This window comes from Python bivittatus, unplaced genomic scaffold (genome assembly GCF_059951505.1).
Source record: "Python bivittatus isolate LINGU-HERP-01145 unplaced genomic scaffold, Pbiv_v1 ctg000080_np1212, whole genome shotgun sequence".
NCBI lineage: Eukaryota > Metazoa > Chordata > Lepidosauria > Squamata > Pythonidae > Python > Python bivittatus.
In genome coordinates, this window is record NW_028277035.1 from 28,633,029 (window position 1) to 28,646,006 (window position 12,978).

Consider the following 12,978-nt stretch of genomic DNA (forward strand, 5'->3'; position numbering starts at 1 on the left):
CCATTTCTGGCCGCCAACTTTCAGCATCATTAAGCTGCTGCGCCACCGCGTCCCCCATAATGTGTATATCAAAAATTATTTAACATCATGATTCAAAAAAACCCTTTAAAATCATGCTGTAAAATTGTTTTTATAAAAGATTCAAAAATTAGGGAAAAAACCCCAGTTTTTTGAAATAAAGGAATAGAGACTTATAAGAGAGTTTCCCATATTTGAGTTAAGAAAAACTTATTTGTTAATAATATTGTTTACTTTTTATCAATGAAAGTTAGGATAACTTTTAATTTTATCTGTGTACTTTTAACTGTATTTGTTTTTTGATTGATTTATTTATTTTATCAAATTTGTCACTGCCCATCTCATTAAACGACTCTGGGCGATTTATAAAACAATTAAAATCAATTAAAATTACAGTATTACAGTAATAAATACAAAATAAAAAGATCCAAAAATAATTGGCAATCACTCAGGGGTGTCATCAAGGCACTAGCCACCCCCAAGATCGGGTAGAGTTGTTATCCCCCCACGCAAGTTGGCAGAGCCAAGTCTTCAATTCTTTCTGGAAGGCTGGTAGGGTAGGGACTTGCCACACCTCTAGGGGGAGAATGTTCCAAAGGGCGGGAGCAACGGCAGAGAAGGCTCTCCTCCTGGGCCCCTCCAGCCGACATTCTCTCACTGACAGGACCCACAACATACCCTCTCTGCCTGACTGGGTGGGACGGGTTGATGTGATGGGGTAAGTCTCTCAGGTAACCTGGACCCATGCCATGTAGGGCTTTAAAGGTGATAACCATTTAGATCCTGTCTTTTGCTCAGGAACTCAAGGTGACATACATATTACTCCCTCCTTCCATTTTTAATTTTATATAATACAGCAACTCTTAAAACAAATAGTGGATTGTTTCTTTGGAATATTTCTTTGGGGAAAAATGATCCCATGATTTCATTAATTTTGAAAATGTGATTTTAAAGATTTTGCATAGGAAACACACAGTCAGAAACAGTCTTAGTTATTAAAACATGGTTACTCTTTGTATGTCATCACCTGTATCCCACTGATGTTTTTTTTCCTGTTTCTCCTGGCTCACTTGCAAAAGAGTTCGAACTAAATCCACTCCCTGGAGCTTAGTAGCCTGCTGAGCAATTTTTCTTTCAACATCCTTTAGATCAGTCTGAAAAACAGAAAGAAAATGCGGAGAATCCTGAAGTGCTTAATTCAGGTAGTCCTTGACATACAACCATTCATTCAGCAACCGTTCAAAGTTATGACAGCACTGAACAATGATGGTTACAACTGGTCCTCAGAGTTCCAGCCACCCCAGACCCTCACAGTCATGTGATCACAATGTGGGCACTTGGGAAGTGGTTTGCACTTACAACCAGTTTCAGTGCCCCACAATCACCATTTACGACCTTCCCTGCCAGCTTCCCCAGAAAGTCAATGAGGAAGCCAGCAGGGAAGATTATAAGTCACTGGGCTAAGTCTCCCCGACCTGTGCACCCTCCCCCAGCACCTCTGCACTTGTGCTGCACTGGCCACTCGGGTACATGCACCCTCCCCAAGCCTCGCCATGCCTCCCTCACACCCTTGTGCACCCCCGGGGTGCATCCTTGTGCACCCCATCATGGCCTCCCCCACCTGGCAGCCGCCATTTACCTACCTGCCTGCTCGCAAGCCACCTAGGACTTGAAACTTCCTGCTGGTTTCCTCACTGACTTGATTGTGGGAAGCCGGCAGGAAGCTGCCTCGCCTAACGACTCTGGGATTCAGTTAACGATGGCAACCGGGACTGCAGGGATTGCTGTTGCTAAGTGATGCAGTCACACTTTATGACCATATCACTTAGTGACTGAAATTCTAGTCCCAATTGCCATCGTAAGTCAAGGACTACCTGTAGTATATTTTGGGCTCCAGAATATCTATTGGAGATAAGCATGGCATATTTATACAGGTGTTCCCTGCACCCCCAATTCAAGAGTTCCTTCCCATTATGTGACTAACTGAGAAAGAAAGCTAAATGAAGAGACTTTTTTCTCTAACAGACTTTGCCATTTTACATGTGAAGTGTAGTAAAGGAAGGTTTTGTGTGCAATCTAAGAAGAAGTACCCTTACCTGATCCCTTTCCATAATTATAATATCTTGCAGACATGCTTTGGCACTTTCTTCCTCTGTTATGTTAACACCCAAGAAGATTTCTTGTTCTTCTATATCACTTTTAAGGCTTTGAATTTCTCTGTTAAGGGTCTGTAGCTTGTTTCTTAACTCAGGTATATCTTTTTCTTGAAGTTCAGATACTGTTTGTCTTTACAAGAAACACAAAATAAAACTGCATGACATTTTCTTCCTTGTTAACAGTCATAAAATCAACTTCGTACAACTGTACTTGGATTCCTTACTGTAGTGTATGTAGGCAATCATTCTGCAGAAAATATGCAGAAGGGAGGGAGTGGAAATATGTGACCTGTTCCCTCCCTTCTGGAAGAACAAGTTTAAAATCTAGAAATAAGTCTCAGCTCAATAGTATTCCTGGGGAGTCTTGTTGCCACTGTGAACCAAGCTTTGACTGATGTAGAAGCTGCCCCACATGTCTTGATTATATCCAAGTTGTACCTCTGTGGAATTAACTTTGAAGATTTGGCAGCAACTTCAGACAAACAGCTATTAAGAGCTTGCTGGTTGCAGTTATTTAAATATTCAGCAGTGGCTGAAACTCTATTCTAAGTCCTGTTTCCATCTGCAATTAAAGTTGGTAATTCCTGGAAGGAGACATCCTTCTCCAATATCCTTCCCTGTGAGGTCCATTTGTCTCCTTGTTCTCTTTCTTCAGGAGCTACTTCTTTACACAACACCTGGAATTTGCTACCATCAAATGTGATGGTCAAGAGGTTATAACTAGACCCAGCAATGCTGGACAATTTTCATCCAGTCTCCAACCTTCTCTGTCATAGCACCTGCCTTGTGGAATGGCCCTGGCCCTGTTGGCCTTCAGAAAAGCGGTGGAGACTTGGCTTTTCCCCTAGGCTTTCGGGTCAGGATGTTGATGCAGCTGGCATGGAATAAATGAGAGATATACTGGGGTCTCAATGCTGTTTATTGTTTTACATTGTCTTTTTTAATGCACTGTGTTTTTATTTTGTTCACCATCCAGAGTTCCTTCTGGTAGATGGGCAACTATATAAGTTTGTTTAATAAATAAATAAAATAATGGCCCACAATTTAGGTTTCCATGGCTATTTGACTTCTTAATGAGTATTGCCTCCAAATCTAAGGCAGCGTGCCTTCAATATTCGTGGTTAGGTAGCAACAGTCCAAGGGGGCTTTTGCTCTCACCTTCAGTTTAGAGACTCCCAGATGCATCCAGTGAGCCACACACATGAAACAAAACGCTGGACTTGATGAATTTTGAACTCATATACAGCAGGGCTCTCTCAGATTTTTATGGGAGTTATAACTAACCCACTGATCAGCTCTTCCTATTATTAGCAGTGTTAAAAATTCTGTTTTGATGCCATGGTCTTATTTTGATTTGAATACTACAATTATGTTTGCTTTGATTGTAACGTTCTTAACCTTGCTTTCCCATGACTGGAATTCTCCTCATGGCACACTCCTACTGGAGAAAGAGAGATTGGGAGGAGAAACATGATTTCTCTTTCCTCCTGAGCCAACTCTGCCCTCCATATATTTGGGGGACCCTTCACAGCCACACGGCCACTGATGCTCTCAGCTGTTGAGAGAATGAGGAATCAGTTGCTGTTTTTAGAAGGGCAACTCATTATCTAAGTCACTATATTATTTTGTGGTGGAAGTGATAGTGAATGTTACTGCCTGAAAGGACAGCAAACCGCTTTAACTTGCACATATCAAATGACTGTCTTTCCTGAAAACTCTGTTCACTTCTCACAACATAGAACATTGTGATACCTGCCTCACCTGAAAGGTTTCAGAGAAATCATATCATCACGTTTCTTCTCTCTTTTCTTAAGTTCAGATTCTGTTGCCTTCAGTTTGTCTGGAGCAAGGCGCAGTTTGGCTTGAAGATCATTTATGACATCTTGCAGTTCTGCCTCTGTTTGAAAGATCCTCTGACACACTGGGCAACATGACTGGTTTTCATCTGTTAGCTGTGTGATGAACTGTGAATAAACTGCTGTGGCTCCTGCAAGCATAGCTATATCAAAGAACAAATGTTTTCATAAGACAGAGGGAAGATAGTATTTTATCAATTATCATTTTTCAAATTCATTTTGGCGAAGAGGATTAACCATTCTTATTAATGGATGATTTAGGTCAAGAACTTGTACCTATCCACCAAAAAAACTCCAAAGCAACTTATAATCTAAGCAAAGATGAACAGAAAAGCTAAAACAGTAAAAACATGAACCCAATTTAACCCCTTATAAAAAAATATCAACAAGCACTGGATAAAAATTAAAAAGTTTGAAGTGCTTCAGGGTTGTAAAGGAAAACTTGAGGGGTAATTTAAACTTTATGCTAATTTAGAAAATCACATGATAGAATAGCTACCTTTTCCATTACTATTCATTGTTGCCAAAAATGAGGGTGTAAATCAGGGATGGGCAATTCACAATCTACATGTGGTTCCCCACTGATCCTTCTTGCCACTTAAGCCCATTCTACATTGTCTATGAATGCTGCCTGCGTTAAGTCAAATATTAAATGTTTAAAGGAAAATTTTCACCAAAATATAAAATCAACTCTGTTCATAGCAAGAAGTACTGCTTCCATTCAACAAGGCATACAGTGACAGAAAAAATATAGGTGCAGGCAGGCAGACAGAATTAAGTGTACACAATGATGGCATCCCATTCATTATTATAATTGTAATGTTCATTTTATTGCTAATGACAATGGTCCTAATATTAATGGTATTGATAATTCTTCTGAGAAGAATAATTATGAATGTAACTGTACAAATCTTAATGCTGTTGATAAACATAACAAATAAAAATACAATGTTTGACCGTATGCTTTTGGGGTCGTTTACCCATAAGGCAAAGGACCCTCAATTTAAAATGAACTTCTCCCCAAAGAGATTACAGGTAGTCCTCAACTTACAACCATTTGTTTAGCGACTGTTCAAAGTTACAACAGCACTGAAAAAAGTGACTTATGACTGGTTCTTGCACTTATGACCATCGCAGTGTCCTCGTGGTCATGTGATCAAAATTTGGGCACTTGACAACCAGCATGTATATACAATGGTTGCAGCATCCTGAGGTCACATGATTGTCATTTGTGATCTTCCCAGACAGCTTCTGACAAGCAAAATTAATTGGGAACCATGTGTTTCACTTAATGACCATGTGATTTACTTAACCACCGCAAAAAATCAGATGGTCTATAACATTAATTATTGATTATATACTTTGCAGCCAAAGATGGAGAAGCTCTATACAGACAGCAAAAACAAGACCAGGAGCTGACTGTGGCTCAGATCATGAGCTTCTTACTGCAAAATTTAGGCTTAAATTGAAGAATGTAGGGAAAACCACTAGACCACTCAGGTATGACTTAGATCATATTCCTTGTGAGTACACAGTGAAGGTGATGAATAGATTTAGAGGATTAGATTTGGTAGACAGAGTGCCTGAAGAACTATGGACGGAGGTCCGTAACATTGTACAGGAGGCAGCAACTAAAACCATCCCAAAGAAAAAGAAATGCAAGAAAGCAAAATGGCTGTCTGATGAGGCTTTACAAATAGCTGTGGAAAGAAGGAATGCGAAAAGCAAGGGCGAAAGGGAAAGATATAAGCAACTGAATGCAGATTTCCAGAGAATAGCAAGGAGAGATAAGAAGGCCTTCTTAAATGAACAATGCAAAGAAATTGAGGAAAACAATAGAATGGGGAAGACTAGAGATCTCTACAAGAAAATTGGAGATATGAAAGGAACGTTTAGTGCAACGATGGGCATGATAAAGGACAAAAAAGGCAGGGACCTAACAGAAGCAGAAGAGATTAAGAAGAGGTGGCAAGAATACACAGAAGAACTATACAAGAAAGATCTTAATGTCCCTGATGTCCACGCTGGTGTGATCACTGACCTTGAGCCAGACATCCTAGAGAGTGAAGTCAAGTGGGCCTTAGGAAGCATTGCTAACAACAAAGCTAGTGGAGATGACAGGATTCCAGCTGAGTTATTTAAAATACTAAAAGATGATGGTGTTAAAGTGCTGCACTCAATATGCCAGCAAGTTTGGAAAACGCAACAGTGGCCACGGGATTGGAAAAGGTCAGTTTATGTTCCAATTCCAAAGAAGGGCAACGCCAAAGAATGCTCAAACTATCGCACAATTGCACTCATTTCACATGCTAGCAAGGTTATGCTCAAAATCCTACAAGCTAGGCTTCAGCAATACATGAACCAAGAACTACCGGATGTACAAGCTGGGTTTCGAAGAGGCAGAGGAACTAGAGATCAAATCGCCAACATTCGCTGGATCATGGAGAAAGCACGAGAGTTCCAGAAAAATATCTACTTCTGCTTCATTGACTATGCAAAAGCCTTTTGATTGTGTGGATCACAACAAACTGTGGCAAATTCTTAAAGAGATGGGAGTACCAGACCACCTTACCTGTCTCCTGAGAAATCTGTATGCGGGCCAAGAAGCAACAGTTAGAACCGGTCACGGAACAACCGATTGGTTCAAAATAGGGAAAGGTGTACGACAAGGCTGTATACTGTCACCCTGCTTATTTAACCTATATGCAGAGTACATCATGAGAAATGCCAGGCTGGAAGAATCACAAGCCGGAATTAAGATTGCAGGGAGAATCATCAACAACCTCAGATATGCGGACGATACCACCCTAATGGCAGAAAGTGAAGAAGAACTAAAGAGCCTCTTGATGAGGGTGAAAGAGGAGAGTGCAAAAGCTGGCTTGAAACTCAACATTAAAAAAACTAAGATCATGGCATCTGGACCCATCAATTCCTGGCAAATAGAAGGGGTAGAAATGGAAGCAGTAACAGACTTCATTTATTTGGGCTCCAAGATCACCGCAGACGGAGACTGCAGCCATGAAATTAAAAGACGCTTGCTCCTTGGGAGGAAAGCTATGGCAAGCCTAGATAGCATATTAAAAAGCAGAGACGTCACCTTGCCGACAAAGATCCGCATAGTCAAAGCTATGGTTTTTCCAGTAGTAATGTATGGCTGTGAGAGCTGGACCATAAAAAAGGCCGAGCGCCGAAGAATTGATGCCTTTGAACTGTGGTGCTGGAGAAGACTCTTGAGAGTCCCCTGGACTGCTAGGAGGTCAAACCAGTCAATCTTAAAGGAAATCAACCCTGATTGCTCATTGGAAGGATCGATAATGAAGCTCAAGCTCAGATATTTTGGTCACCTAATGCGAAGAGAGATCTCTTTGGAGAAGACCCTGACGCTGGGAAAGATTGAAGGCAAAAGGAGAAGAGGACGGCAGAGGATGAGATGGTTAGATAGCATCACTGAAGCAATGAGCATGAAACTGAGCAAACTCAGGGAGGCAGTGAAGGACAGGAAGGCCTGGCGCAATATGGTTCATGGGGTCACGAAGAGTCGGACACGACTTAACGACTAAACAACAACAAATAACATTAATTTCTTTATCTACTCAAGTTCTCCCCAAAAAGATATTATCCACCATTTTTAAGTTAGTGCTATGCTAAAAGGTCAATTTCTCATGAGAACCAGTATCAAAGTTAAACCATCCCAAAATCTTCCAAATCTATCTCCTTGTCTTTAGAAAAAGAAAAAATAACTGACAGCAAAAATTAAAACCAAGCATTTGGCATATTTTCAAGAGTCAAAAATAATTTTCTAGTGATACTCACAATGGCATCTACTTATTTCTCATAAAAGCAGAAGATTTAAGCCCAATTAGACAGTTAAAATTGAGAAAGTTACATGCCCCTCCCCTGTGTGAGAGCCTCCGTTTAAAGAATGACAACTTGGTGTCTGTCCACTTGATAAAAATTAGCTACTTGTTAATCCATTTAAAATACCAGGCAGCAATTAACATACTGAGTCCTCTTAAAATATATATTGATCTAGAAGGGATACTCATTTTGACCACATTTGTTGTTCCCCATAAACTTGTAGATATTTTTAACCATCTACTTATATCAATGTTAACCTGTGCAATGTAATTTAAAATATGTACACTATTAACAAAGTTATCTTCCTCAGCATACCAATTCAGACAGTGGACAAATTCCCGTTCCTTACAAATGTCCAGAGATTCCTGTGATCCAGTAGGAAGCACACAAGATTTTTTCTAATTGACTGAATAACCTGATGGTATTTCCTTCCTGAGGAAGGAGATGTGTGGAATATCCATGCTAAGTTTCTGTCAAGATTTTAGCACCTACATTTAACAAGAGTATTAGATGGTAACTTGCACACTTTGATGGATCTTTACTTGGTTTCAGTATTACTGTTGCATAAATCTCCTAAAATGAGGGGGGAAACATCATGGCTTTGCCCATTTTTCTATTCTGACCTCCAGCTCTACTATGAATGCAGTTCCTGATATTATTTTGAAGCTTACCAGTTACTGGTATAAACAAGTTTATAAGAAAGAATCAGATGTATCCTATGGGAGTGGGAAGGAGTCATATAAACTTGCCTCGTTGCTTGGATGTTTTTTCAATTTCATGCTGCAGTTTATTAAGATCACTTTCAAAATCTTGACTTCCACAGACATCGAAAAGCTTTTCTTCATATGTGGACAATTGCTCTTCCTTTTTCCTTAGTTCAGTGGTAATATGACTTTTGCTTTGCTCTGCTGAAACGAGTTCTTTGCTGAAACATAAATATTATAATCAGAACTGAGGTTTTTTTAAAAAAAATGTTGAAGTGATTTGATTTTCTGGCTCTTTTCATGCTGGGTGAGCATCTGCCTACCAAATGATGTTTATCATTTAAAAGCAATTCTCTCTCTCTCTGTTACTTAGATTGCTCTGGCAAATGCACACGGCCTTCAGACAAGATCCTCACACTGGCTTAGTTTAGACAATATTAGAATCCACCATCTATAGGACTGGCACTGTATTACAGGTTTGTATATTTGTTTCTCTATTTCAGCACATCAGTGACTTCCTTAATTTCCAGAAAACCCCAACCACAATTTTCCATCTTGTATGAATCAAGAACTATGATTAGTTCTAGATTCAGCTGTAGTTTGTAAACTGAGTTCCTATCTTGGTTTGGGATTTAACCTTAATCATAATTTGCCCAGTCTGAATATTATCATAAACTAACCTAAAGAATCATGCTTTTAAGGAAACAAGCTTTTTACGCTTTTACCTCCAAATGAATTTATAATCTGAAAGGAATAGATACTTTGGTTTAAAAGAGAATACTCACAAATAATGATTCAAATTAGATGTAGATCAAATATTATAAGAAGTACACATTTATAACTACACAGGGCAAAGAATAAACCCCCTCACCACATGTCTGCTGGAAAATTTTTACTGATAAACCCAATGGACACAATCCTTCCTCCTCCTCTATTGTTCACTAACCCAAACAGCAAACCATAGGAAAAATATATTTCTGTCTAGCACACCTGCCATACCACACCCCTCCAAGTCTGACACTTCCACTTCCATCTACATTGAATGTCTCATCTGCTTCCTCTATCAAAGTTCTGTTATGACTTTAAAGTCTAAACAACCACATGCTAGAGCATCTTAAGAACTGCCTTCACCCAAACAAATTTCCTTAACTCTCAGATCTACTATAGACCAGTTACATATTTTCCCCCTCCCCCATCTCTCTGTTGGACTTTGTGGCAAGACACTGTAGAGTTTTAATTAGATTTCTCTAATGTTATTCATATCCTGGCCATTTCCACTTTAGTTTAATTAAATACTTTCTGTGTGATGGCACCAATAATAATGAATGCTCTGACTCTAGCCATTTAGCCTGGCCTCATTATTGCTTAGCTTTCTTTTTTTTTAATATTTTTATTAAAGATTTACAAGAATAAAAATACAAACTAAAGAAAATAAAGGAATAAAAAGAAAAAATAGAATGTGTAGAAAAGTAAAAAGAAAAATAGAAAAGAAAAAAAGAATATAGTAAAGAAAAAGAAAAGAAATATATAAAGAAGTGATTTCCCCCTTCATCACAAGTATAAACAATTTTAGTAACTTATCATCTTCTCTTAAAATACAACAAATGATCTCTTCTTCCCATATCCCATCTCAAATCTATAAACACCTTAAAACCTTGTGATTTCAGTCCTGATGTCAGCAAAAGTCCATTAGGGGTTACCAGAGATAACAACACATCTATTTTAACCTTGATCAAATAAACCAACCTTATATTCCTTCCTTTTACTTTTAACAATCTTGATCTTTAGTCCCTTCAAATAACTTCCTAGAACTTTATTTCTTTTCATTTTTTCTCTGTCCCTTCTCACAAAATTCTTCAAAACTTTAACAAGACTCTTTTGTAAATCCAATATGGGAAAATTATCTAGGTCACTCTCTTAGTTTGTTATTTGTATATCTCTTTTAATTATTAAGATATCAGCTGGTTTCTTTTGTATGTCCAGTATAACATCTTTTTCCATATTATTCTTGTAGCCTGTCATTTTTAAATCCACTTCAATCAGTCTCAATCATGTCAGGTAATACTCATTTCTCTTCCATAGCTTCTTTTAAACACAGTCTATCTACAGAGGCAGATAAAAGTAATTTCTGAGCCCATTGTTCAAAAATATCTTTCAATATGTCCAATGTTTTGTTTCATTCTGTATTAGTAAGTCCAGTTTGAGTGTTCTCTTCTCCTTTAACTGTAATCTTTAGTTCCCTCTAGTGTCCAATTTTAAAGTCTTATCTCATTTTTAAAGAATTCAAAACAAAAGCATTTTCCTACAGGAATAATTCTTTATAATTAATTCCAAAATCTTAATTCAAATTTATCTGGACCCTTAGTCTGTTTCTAACTTTCTAAAATCAAAGTTTTAAACATCTTTTGCTGTTTATTCCAGAAAAAAAAATTAAGTCCTTAAACTTGTATTTAAAACTTCATTCACTAAGGAGTGAAGGAAACTTACCGGATACTGTAAAGCTTATTGATCAAAAGGTTCCTAATAGCTGAAAAGCAGTTAACAAGCAATTTCCAAAAGTGATTAGAAAAGCAAGTATGCAAACCCAGTGTCCTTTTGAAGAAGCCAACTGTGGTTTGAGCAAGATAGCTATTCCCTCATTTCCCAGAGCTCTAAATCCACTGGAGACCGCCGTCTTGTTGTCTCTTTGCAAGGAGCAACTGTCTGGAGCACTTGTGGGCAATCTCAAGTCCTTTCCCTGTCTGGAGAGGAATTACAAAGAGCCGGTCTATTCGCTGGCTCTTAATTCCTCTGTGGTTGTCTGCTCTGTTTTTTGTGGAGTCGCCTTCAGTTCACCATTTCTTCCCCAGAAGTCTCCATTACTGATTAACTTTCAACAGGTAACTTACAATAATCTGTTTTAGCAGGCATTTTAATAATAGGTTTCTGAATGCTATTATGCTTTTTACATAGGTTCAAATGTTCTGTTCTTACTTTTTCATTCTTTTAAATGGACATATTCAGATACTTTTTTTTTTTTTTGGTATACTTGTTTGAAGTTTTGGGTCCTTGTTTGAAAAGGATCAACAAAAATATTGAAAATAATCCCCTTTTTAAGGCAATCCACTGTAGACAACTGTTAATTTAATGAAATTCAAAGTACATTTTTTTTAACATCCAGCAGACTAAATTCTGTACTAATGCTTCTGCACTAATGCATCCAAAAGTGAAAGTCCTATATAATTAACATTAATCCCCACACTGCATTACTGCATCAAACAAAATGAATACTTACTTGAGCTTGGCAAGTTTGTCTCTTGTTTGATTAATTATTTGAACTCTAGAGTGAATCCAATCTTCAAGCTGATTTTTGGTTGGAAAAAATCCCAACAAGGAGATTAATTCTTCATTGTGTCTAAATTTAATTTTTCTGATTTGGTCTTCTTTGTCAGCCTTAAAAGAAGAAACAGCGATAAAGATAACTTATAAGCAAAAAAGTAATTTCTCATTCTGTAAATACTGAACTAGCTCAGACTTAATAGTAAACTACATAAATAAAGTTTTAAAGGCCCTCAGTATGTGTTTCTCTTTACTTTGATATAAAGATTGTTTGGTACTTCATAGAAGTGGGAAACTATGTTTATCTTTGTAGTGCCAAATGATGGATCTAGCATTATATTTGAACTGTTATTTTAATGCAACCTTGATCTGTGCTCTATTTCCAGCATATTTAGGCATGTCAGAGAAAATACACTACTTTATCTTTTTTCAGCATATCCATTTGGGTTATAACTGTAGTATTCAGGTTCAGTTGTTCCATCTCTTTATCCAGTTTCCGAAGAGTACTGTCCAAATTTGCCTTTTCTCCTTGCAGTTTTTTAATTTCCATTTCTAGGGTTTCAACGTTGCAGTTTTTCTCAGCTTCAACTAATTCATGTTTCTGAACAGAAATAAAAGGAAGCAGATTTTTACCTCTATTTAGGGACACATATTCTAATGAACAGACTAGAACAGTATTCACTGAATTAATGCTAATCCTAGCAATAGAAACAGGATATTTTTTGTAGCTGCTGAAGAAAACACCTCTCAGTCATTACTTCTTTTTCTCACTGAAAGAATGAGAATAGTCAATTGGTTGGACTATTTCAGGCTCCTGGTAATAGCACCTGCCTATGGAAAAAGTATCTGCATACAGAAAACCTGCATGTGCCATTTGAGGTGATATACCCAGACTCTTGGCTATACCAAAATAGCCTCTTATGTTCTGTTCTGATATCTGACATTTAACAAGGTGACAATTAAGAGGCTATTTTGGTGGCATCTTCTTCACATTTCATCATCACAGGGAGTCTCAATATGTAGCCTGTTTTGAATTGGGCTGCATTTCTTCAAAAAGAGCAATGCAGA

General features: G+C 37.9%; 1 protein-coding gene across 1 annotated transcript in view; it reads right to left on the reverse strand.

The window, feature by feature from the left end:
* RAD50 (RAD50 double strand break repair protein) overlaps window positions 1-12,978 on the reverse strand; it is a 54,247-nt gene that overhangs the window by 22,186 nt on the left and 19,083 nt on the right. Inside the window, exons 11-16 of the mRNA XM_088133728.1 lie at window positions 12,329-12,511; window positions 11,867-12,024; window positions 8,638-8,813; window positions 3,936-4,173; window positions 2,115-2,304; window positions 1,046-1,172 (exon numbers count right to left, since the gene is read on the reverse strand). Of these exons, the coding sequence (XP_087989854.1) occupies window positions 1,046-1,172; window positions 2,115-2,304; window positions 3,936-4,173; window positions 8,638-8,813; window positions 11,867-12,024; window positions 12,329-12,511 (1,072 nt within the window). The remainder of the gene's footprint in view (window positions 1-1,045; window positions 1,173-2,114; window positions 2,305-3,935; window positions 4,174-8,637; window positions 8,814-11,866; window positions 12,025-12,328; window positions 12,512-12,978) is intronic.